The following is a 10,113-nucleotide window of genomic DNA, read 5'->3' as shown; positions in this document are numbered from 1 at the left end:
CAGGTCTCCTGCGTTGCAGGCAGACTCTTTACCGTCTGAGCCACCAGGGAAGCCTGCCATACCTGGCTGATGGCCACCATATGTGACGGAATTCTGGAACAATACTGGGCACTCAGTTCAGTTCAGTCACTCAGTCGTGTCCAACTCTTTGCGACCCCAAGAACCGCAGCACGCCAGGCCTCCCTGTCCATCACCAACTCCTGGAGTTTACCCAAACTCATGTCCATTGATTCAGTGATGCCATTTAACCATGTCATCCTCTGTTGTCCCCTTCTCCTCCTGCCTTCAATCTTTCCCAACATCAGGGTCTTTTCCAATGAGTCACCTCTTCGCATCAGGTGGCGAAAATATTGGAGTTTCAGCTTCAACATCAGTCCTTCCAATGAACACCCAGGACTGATCTCCTTTAGGATGGACTGGTTGGATCTCCTTGCAGTCCAAGGGACTCTCAAGAGTCTTCTCCAACACCACAGTTCAAAAGTGTCAATTCTTCATCACTCAGCTTTCTTCACAGTCCAACTCTCACATCCATACGTGACTACTGGAAAAACCATAGCCTTGACTAGACGGACCTTTGTTGACAAAGTAATGTCTCTGCTTTTTAATATGCTGTCTAGGTTGGTCATAACTTTCCTTCCAAGGAGTAAGGGTCTTTTAATTTCATGGCTGCAGTCAACATCTGCAGTGAGTTTGAAGCCCCAAAAAATAAAGTCAGCCACTATTTCCACCGTTTCCCCATCTAATTGCCAAGAAGTGATGGGACTGGATGCCATGATCTTAGTTTTCTGAATGTTGAGCTTTAAGCCAACTTTTTCACTCTCCTTTTTCATTTTCATCAAGAGGCTCTTTAGTTCTTCTTCGCTTTCTGCCATAAGGGTGGCGGCATCTGCATATCTGAGGTTATTGATATTTCTCCCGGCAATCTTGATTCCAGCTTGTGCTTCATCCATACCAGCGTTTCTCATGATGTACTCTGCATATAAGTTAAATAAGCAGGGTGACATTATACAGCCTTGACGTACTCCTTTTCCTATTTGGAACCAGTCGTTGTTCCATGTCCAGTTCTAACTGTTGCTTCCTGATCTGCATACAGGTTTCTCAAGGGGCAGATCAGGTGGTCTGGTATTCCCATCTCTTTCAGAATTTTCCACAGTTTATTGTGATCCACACAGTCAAAGGCTTTGGCATAGTCAATAAAGCAGAAATAGATGTTTTTCTGGAACTCTCTTGCTTTCTCGATGATCCAGCAAATGTTGGCAATTTGATCTCTGGTTCCTCTGCCTCTTCTAAAACCAGCTTGAACATCTGGAAGTTCACATATTGCTTAAGCCTGGCTTGGAGAATTTTGAGCATTACTTTACTAGTGTGTGAAATGAGTGCAGTTGTGTGGTAGTTTGAGCATTCTTTGGCATTGCCTTTCTTTGGGATTGGAATGAAAACTGGCCTTTTCCAGTCCTGTGGCCACTGTGCACTCGGTGGACCCTCAATAAACACTTGCTGAAAAGAATTCTGAACTAGTGAGTTTTGACGAGACCGGAGGTTGGGGAGGCCAGCCTCAGCTGGCTGTGTGGGGCACTGTGCCTCTGCTAGGCCGCTTCACCCGCGGCTCTTCCTGTGGCCGGCTCTGGGTCCCTCAGAGCGCACGGGAATGTCACCTCCTGAGAGAGCCCTCCTAGACCCGCCCCTCTGAAGTAGCTCTTCAGCCCCGTCTGTCACTTCTTTGTCGTCTCGCCTGCCAACTGCTTTCCCTGCCACGTGCCTTTCTTCTTAGTCCGTGGTTGTACCACAGCGGCCTTCACGTTACAGCGAAGAGCCAAGTGCGTCTCTCTCACCTCACTCAGGAAAACCAACGTCCCTCCCCACCAGAGGGAGGGCAGTCCTCCCGTCCACCCGCCCCAATCTGCTCCAGCCACACGGGCCCCCCCGCTGTTCCTCAGACCTCCAGGCCCACTGCTGTCTCCTGGCATTTGCACCTACTATTTCCTCTCACCAGAACGTTCTCCCTCTGGGAGGGAGGGATCTGTGGCTGCTCCCGCTCTCAATTTATTATTATTCAGGGGCTTCCCTGATAGCTCAATTGGTAAAGAACCCGCCTGCAATGCAGGATACCTGGGTTCGATCCCAGGATACCTGGGTTCAGTCCATGGGGTCGCAAAGAGTTGGACACACCTGAGCGACTTTCACTCACTTCACAAACTAAAGGTGATTAGCCACCAATATCTAAGTGTGAAAGCTAGTAGGTCTTTTTTCAAAAAAAATTTTTTTTCCACACCACATGGCTTATGGGATCTTAATTCCCTGACCAGGGACTGACCCTGGGTCCCTGGCAGTGAAAGCAAGGAGTCCTAACCACTGGACCACCAGGGAATTCCCTCCCTCACTCAATTTTTTTTTTAACATGATTTATGTATTTAAATTGTTTGGCTGGGCTGGGTCTTCCTTGCTGTGCACGGGGCGGGGGTCGGGGGCTTCTCTCGTTTCAGAGTGGGGCCTCTAGGTGCGTGGGCTCAGTAGCTGTGGCACATGGGCTTAGCTGGCCCGCAACATGTGGAATCTTCCTGGCGTAGGGATCAAACTGGTGCTCCCTGCATTGGCAGGCAGATTCTTAATCGCTGGAACCACCAGTGAAGTCTGCTCACTCAATTTAAGTCTTCACTGAACATCACCTCAGGGAAGCTTCTTAAACCTATAACTCATTTCTAGAACTTCCTCTATGAAGAGTTACCATGAAGATGGCGATCCTTAGAGAGGCTTTGTTTCTGTAGTGGCCCTTGTCTGGCCTCTGGGAACCTGGATTTCGGCAGGGTCCTTGCTGCTCCCTGAAAGAATGGCTCTTGTGTCTACACTGTTTGTGCAAACCACATTGTTTATGCTGAAGACCTGCTTTTTTCTGGGTACTGAGTCTGTGATGAACTTCTCTGCAGACAGCATTTCACTGTTGTGGCGACTGCACTCAATCTGGTGACTGCACTGGGAGAGGGCTCTGGGAAGCTTGTGGTTTCTTCTGGACTTCGCCCCACATGCCTTTTTTTTCTTTGCTGATTTTGCCTCATAGGTAACAGTGCCTGTAATGCAGGAGAACTGGGTTTGATCCCTGGATCGGGAAGATCCCCTGGAGAAGGGCATGGCAACCCACTGCAGTGTTCTTGCCTGGAGAATTCCATGGACAAAGGAGCCTGGTGGGCTACAGTCCATGGGGTCACAAAGTGTCGGACACAACTATGCGACATTTTGCTTCATAACCTTTCATGATAATAAATCACAGCTGTGAATACGGCTGGTGCCCGAGTCCTGAGTCCTCCTAGCAAATCATGAAACATGGGGGTGATCTCAGGGGCCCGACATACTCTTTTCTCCTCCTTAGAACTTGTCGCCACTGACCATCCTATTTGCTATTTATCTTGCTTATTGTACACTTCCCACCCCCACCTGTGTCCATGGCCCACCCCCACCTTCTTGGTCTCTGTAGGACCCCAGCATCACCAGCACAGACCCACAGAAGACCTCGGGAGAATATTTGCTGAACAACTGTTAACAGTTTTATTCCCAAAGCTGGTGTCCCTCCCTGGTCTTGATGTGGGAAAGGGGCCTTTGGCCGGAGCTGCAGAGCTGAGTGGGACCGGGGTGAACAGGGGCAGCTGGCTCGGGAGGCTGGCGGGCCTGCGAAGCCACATCACACGGGTTCCATCTGCAGCTCCTCCCCGTCCACAGCCTCCATCTGGTGGAAGGCGGCATGGGAGCCGATGACTACGAGAGTGGCTCCTGCAGGCAAATGGGCAGTTCAGGGCCTGGTGGCCTCACCTGGCCCCCACCGCCCACAGCGCTGCCGGGAGCCTGTACTCACCCAGGACCCAGAAGACGGCAGAGCCCGCGCCAGCCAGCCAGAAGAAGGGAAAGGAGACGCCCCCGGCCAGGGCATACTGATGGGCAGGGCTCACCTCACGGCCTGCGGGGCAGAGGGCACTGGGGCAGCTGTTCCGACACGTGCCTCCCTCCAGAGTGACCCCTGATGCTCCCCCAAAACTCTGGTCTTGCAAGCTCCAGGAGCCTCAGGGTCTAATCTAAACTTGTGCCAAGGCCCTCCAGCCCTTGGCCCCACCCACTGACCGTGGGAACACAGAGTGCCTTCCTCAGCCCCCTGCCCTCTGCCCTTCAACCCCACTTCTGCTAGGAAGCTCCCAGCCTCCCTCTCCTGACTATAGTTCTCCTGCTCCAACCTGCCCTCGCACAGATCTGGAACCTCCGACTGGCAGCCCAAGAGCCAAGTCTGACCTGGGGATGTGTCTTTTGAGTCTGCACATTATTCCACCAGAATTTGGTTTGTGGCTGCCGGAAAAACTGGATAATTTCACATAACAATAGGCCGGCCCTCTGTATCCACGGATGGAAACCCGTGGATCATTGTACTACGTCATTTTTCATAAGGGACTTGAGCATTGGTGGACTTTGCCATCCATGTGGGGGCTCCTGGAACAATCCCCTATGGACACCAAGGGGCGGCTGTACAGAAGTCTGGCTTCTCGTGGTGGAGTGGAAGGTCGGATCTGCAGGTACTGGTGGCAGCAATGGCTGGAGCCAAGTCGTGTCTATGCTCCAAGCGCTCCCTCCATGCCCTGGGCTAGCCTGACGCGCCCCTCCACCCAGCCCACCTTTGTCGTGTACATGACCAGCAGGCTTCTGAAGCATTCTATCTTAGGTCTACCTGTCCATCTGAGCCCAATTCCCCCTTATCCCCACTCCAAAGCCCTTGAGCATCTCCTAGTTGGGAACTCAGGGCCGTCTGTTATTTCTAAATCCTCTGCCAGCACTGCACATAATGTGTGACTTAGTTCCCTGACCGGGGATGGAACCCATGCCCCCTGCGTTGGAAGCATGGTCTTAACCACTGAACCACCAGGGAAGTCCCCAGGCCTGTCTTTCTTCTCAGCGGTGTTTCCGGTGCCAGTCTTGGACCACCTGAGCCACAAGGCTCAGCTTCCCTCTCTGAGAAATCCCAAGATTTCCACTTCTACCCCACGAAGCAGGAAAGGGGGAGCACGGATATAGGCCAGTGGGAAGTCGCCACCTGGTGGCCGATGTGGGTACGTGCAGCTGACGTTTTTGGCAGGAGGTTTAGGCAGGAGGGAGAGGGAAGGAGGAGGTTTTGAGGATTCAGGCGGAGGTGGGTTCTGGGGTATCTTCTGCACTTGGGGGATAGCAATTTTGGGGGGCTGAGAGTGGGTGGGAGCATCAGGTGTGTCTGAGACTTTACGGGACCGAATTTGGAGGAATCTAGTGTAGATAGAGGCTTGGGCAGACGTGGGTTCAAAAGGACCTGGGTTTGATGTCAAAATGTTTGCGTTCCAAGAGACCAGGGTGTGAAGAGTCTGGGCAAGGGATTTCTCACCGAACAGCACAAACTTGGACTGCAGCGTGCGCAGATAGAGGATGTAGCAGGCGCCAAAGAAGACAGCCAGAGCCACCAGCAGCATGGGAGACGTCGCCCTGGAAGCGGGCAGGGAGCCATGTGTCAGGGAGCTGGGGCTAGGCCAGACAAGGAGGCCCTGACCTTCCCACCGGCGGATGGCAGGAGATCTGCTTGGGGCTGGGGAAGCCTAGGTCACATTTGGTCACACTGAATCCTGGCCAGGTTGATGGAGGGGACTAGGGACCTGGCCCTTCGGTGAAAACTTCCGGCAGAACTATCCCACGGGAATGGGGCCTGGGCAGTGAGAGGTGGGGCCGGATGCAGAGGGCGGGGTCGGCCAGCGCGGGCCACGCAGCCTGGTGGGGGTGGGGACGGGGGCGCGGACGGGCCGCAGAGGCACTCACACACAGTACAGGATGAGGCCCAGAAACACGAAGACATAGTTGCTCTGGTAGTACTCCACGTTGCGTACGAGGCGCTGGCACAGCTCGCCCAGGTTGCGGGGCCGCGAGAAGCGCCGCTGGTCCACGAAGGAGCCCCAGGACCGGATGGTCGCACGGCGCCGCTCCAGCCACTCACGGCCCGCGCCAGATGGAATCAGTTTCGGCAGCAGGGTCCTGGTGGGTGAGGGGCCACGTCAGCGATCGACCGACCGGGATGGAGTCCGGACCCCCCAGCAAGAAGAGGACCGAGGGGGCCGGACTCCGGGGTTCTGGGGTGGATAATGGTCCCAGGCTCCTAGATCTCAGGGGAGATAGGGGCTGAGGGCCCAGACTCCAGAGTCCTCGAAGAGGACAACAGAGGCCCAAACTCTTATGTCTAGAGGCCGGGATTCCTAGGACCCCCAGGGAGGAGGGGTCGGGGGACCAGGACTCCCGGGTCTCGGTTGCTCACGCGGCGCTCAGTCCTTCCGCCTCGGCATCCCTCTGCTGGTCCTTCTCGGCCGCCATGTCTGTGTTGTCTGGGGAAGAACTAAGGAGCCCAGGGCTCTGCAGACCCCGCGGGCCCCGCCCGAGCCCGGCCTCACCCAGCAGAGCTGGAGCGGACGTGTAGTCATTCTGGAGCCGCTGGGGAACGGTAGTTCTGCTGTCGAGCATTATGGGAGTTGTAGTCCTGATGGTGCCGGCGAGAATAGGCACCATGATGGCGGTGTGACTGGCGACGCACTTTGGGAGTTGTAGTCGTGTAAAATAACCCAGAGCCCCTCTGAGCATTGTGGGAGTTGTAGTTTCCGAATTAGGACGCGTGGAGTCGGGGAAGGTGGGCTGTCAAGAGTCAGGGCGTTAGGGGAGCTCTAAAGGCAAGACGACGCTGTGTACTCCCCGTGCAGGCTATAATGGGGACCGTGTAGAGCTGTCATTCTGTCTCTAGGAGGTATAAAAAAACACTTGATAAAACACTCAGATGTTCTGATTCAGCAGATCTAGGGCGAGACCCTTCATCCGCGTTTCTAACAAGTTTCTAGGTGATGTTGATGCTTCTGTTCCATGGCCCACATTTTGAATAGCAAGACTGTAAAGAATTCGTGGGAGTCTATTCCTTCCTTCTTTAAAAGGCTAGTGATGGGGCCGTGGTTGCTGGAGGGGGTGTCTAAGGTGGGGAGCAAAGCTTCACCCCCACCCTTGGGCTCCCAAGGTAGAATCTATTAGGATTAGGAATCTAGGCATGCCCCTGCTTTAGTTAGGGTGGAGGGAAGTGTAGGAAAAGGCTGAGATTTTTTTTTTCATTTTTTCATTCAGTTTTATTGAAGGGATGAGAATTTTTTAAAGATGTAGATGTCATAACTAAAGGAGCTGGGATTCTGGGGTCAGAGGTCAAACTTCAAGCTGTGTTGACCTCATCACCTCCCTGAACCTCAGTGTTTTCATCTGGACAGTAACGATCCTGGGGGTACCACACTCATGGGATTGAGATTGGGTTGAATGATTCATGTAAAGTGCTTGAAAGAGTCTTGATATTTCACAACTGTTCGATAAACAGTAGTCCATGCTATTGCCACTACATTATCATGGCTGTTATAATTATTTCTAGAGTTCAGCTTTGTCAAAAAATTTTAAAAATTTTATTTGTTTATTTTGGGCTACATCAACTCTTAGTTACAACACATCAACTCTTAGTTACAACTCTTAGTTGCTTTGTGACATGTGGGATCTTGGTTCCCAGACCAGGGATCGAACCCAGGTCCCCAGCATTGGAAGGTGGATTCTTAAGTACTGTATCACCAGGGAAGTCCCAGACTTCTCACTAGCCCCTTGGATGTTCCAAACAGTGGCTGGTGTCTGAGACATGGGCCTTTCTTTCCCCTGGTTCCCAAAATCTTAACACTCTCAGTCTTTGCCCCTGCTGCGGGGTGAGTTGTAGAAAACCAGCCAGAGTTCTAAGGGGGTGCACCAGAATGACCTCAAGAAATGTGTAGAAGTTTCAGGAAGCCTGGGCTTCCTTACACAGACTGAGAACCTCATTTTCCAAGGCTGGGTGGGGCTAAAGGAAAATGCCCAATGAGATATTTGGTGGCTCAGATGGTAAAGAATCTGCCTGCAATGTGGGAGACCCGGGTTCGATTCCTGGGTCGGGAAGATCTCCTGGAGATGGGAATGGCTACCCACTCTAGTTTTCTTGCCTGGAGAATTCCATGGACAGAGGAGCCTTGCAGGCTATGGGGTCAAGTGAGCAACTAACATTTTCACTTTTCCTCTTTGTTAACCGCAGGCTTTTAGTAGAAGCTTGTTCAGGTTTCCCACTTGGGTCGAGTTGGGCTTCTGGAAATCGGCGTATGGGGTTTCCTGTGAGTCCACAGTTAGTCCAGAGCATTAATGGGGGAGCAGCCCCCTGATTTCAAAGTAATGGGAGCAGTGGAGGTAACTGGAAGAGCCCCCAAGAGGAAGATGAGTCTTGAGGAGCAGAGGGTTGGAGGCAGAGACCCAACTGCCTTCTTCCAGGGCCAACCTTGGGGAAATGGGATTTAATTTTTGTTAAGCTCTGGGGCTTCCTCATAGAATACAAATAAAAGTAATTTCACTCATAACTCATGTTTGTGTTCCTGTGAGTACTCGCTCAGAGCAGAGCACATAACAAGCAAAGGCCTGGAGGTGTCAAAAGGCATGGGCTGTGGACGGTGGGGTCAAGAGGCAAGGACATTGTGGGGAGGGACCCTCTGAGTGGAGCAGGGGGGACTTGGCATAAGGGCAATGGGAGGGAGGCGCCCCTTGAAACAGGGATTGTGGGAGGAAGCCCTAAGGCGGAGATATTGTGAGAGATGGGAAGATCCCTGAGACAGGGGGATGAGGGGAGACCAGGGAAAAGGGGCCTATGGCAAGCAAGCCATGAATTAGGGGGATGGCCAGAGATAAGGGAGTCCCTCCAGCCTGAGGCCTCCTTCCTGCCTCTTGGATCCCTGGAAGAAATGGAGCCGGGAGAGTAGGAAGATAGACAATCGGAAATCTGGGTTATGTATCTGCTGTGTGACCTCAAGGAAGTCCCTGCCCTCTCTGGGCCTCAGATTGCTCACCTGTCTATGGGAGTATTCCTCACCCTGTACCTGATGAATAAAGGAGGTTCTCTGGCCTCCCTAAGGGATGTCCAGGCTCACAACACTTACCAGGACCAGGCTCTGCCCTGGGCATCACAGGCGGTGTCTGGTCACGGCCCCTATCCTCCGACTGTCTTCCCCTTCAGATTAAGGCACTCTTCCTCAGCACTGTCTTGTGCAGTGGGCATGCACACACACTCACACTCATGTGGACTCTCAGCATCCCAGACATTTGGGCTGGGAGGCAGGTAGGCCAAGGCCCAGCCCCAGGCCCTCCTCTCACTGCCAGCTCTGTTAGAAAGGCCGTCTCAAGGGAAGTGGTAGGGCTGCCCAACCAGAAGGGCTAAAATTCAAAAGACTGACAATAGCAAGTATTGACAAGGATGTGGAGCAACTGGAACTTTGATACATTGTGGCAATGCTGATGACACAAGAGCTTTGGAAAGGGCTGGCTATTTCTGTGAAAGGTAAACACAGTCTACCCCCAATCAGCAATTCCATTTCTAGGCATGTACCCAACAGAGATGCCCACATGTGTCATCAGAGGATGTTACTAGAATGTTCCTAGAGGGTCCCAAAAGGGAAACAACAAATCCATCAACAGGAGGATGGATTGACAAATAGTATAATAGTCACACAGTGGAAAACCCTGCAATGAAAAAGTGTTGGCTACCAATACCTGAGACACCATGGATGACCCTCATAGACCTGATGTTGAGGATGAGAAGGACCTGCGGCAGCACACCATAAGATTTCATTCTAGAGAGTCCAAGAACAGGCACAACCAAAAGATGGTGACAGAAAGCAGATCAGTGGCTGCCTGTGGAGGGGCTGCTGACTGGGAAGGGGTCATGAAGGAACTTTCTGGGTAGATGTAAATGTTCTATAGCTCAATATGGATGGTGGCTACATGGATGTAATTATTTAAATCGTTGAGCTATGCCTTTGAGATCTGTGCAAGTCACTATATGGAAGCTTATCTCAACAAAAAGAGAAGAACATGGTGACTTAGAGCTTGGACATCCTAGGTTCAGATCCCAGATTTGTCACCTCGCAGCTGTGTGACCTTGAGCAAGTCACTTTCCCTCTGGGTGCCTTGTGAGGATTAAGTGAACTAATACAGGTAGAATGTTTAGAAGAGGGCAGAGCACAGAGCGGGAGCTCAGTGAACCATTAT

The 10,113-nt window shown here is 52.3% G+C and overlaps 1 protein-coding gene across 1 annotated transcript; it reads right to left on the bottom strand.

Moving 5' to 3' along the window:
- Positions 1 to 3,516: 3,516 nt before the first annotated feature.
- On the bottom strand, positions 3,517 to 6,495 carry RABAC1 (Rab acceptor 1). Its single transcript, XM_043899306.1, has 5 exons — positions 6,302 to 6,495; positions 5,812 to 6,024; positions 5,387 to 5,484; positions 3,845 to 3,946; positions 3,517 to 3,762 (listed from the first exon to the last, which is right to left on the bottom strand). Exons 1-5 carry the CDS (start codon positions 6,355 to 6,357, stop codon positions 3,674 to 3,676), a joined length of 558 nt encoding a protein of 185 aa, XP_043755241.1. The 5' UTR covers positions 6,358 to 6,495; the 3' UTR covers positions 3,517 to 3,673.
- Between the last annotated feature and the right edge of the window lie 3,618 nt (positions 6,496 to 10,113).

This window comes from Cervus elaphus, chromosome 4 (assembly GCF_910594005.1).
Source record: "Cervus elaphus chromosome 4, mCerEla1.1, whole genome shotgun sequence".
Lineage (NCBI taxonomy): Eukaryota > Metazoa > Chordata > Mammalia > Artiodactyla > Cervidae > Cervus > Cervus elaphus.
The sequence above is the reverse complement of the archived record's forward strand: the minus strand, read 5'-3'. Positions and strand labels throughout refer to the sequence as shown.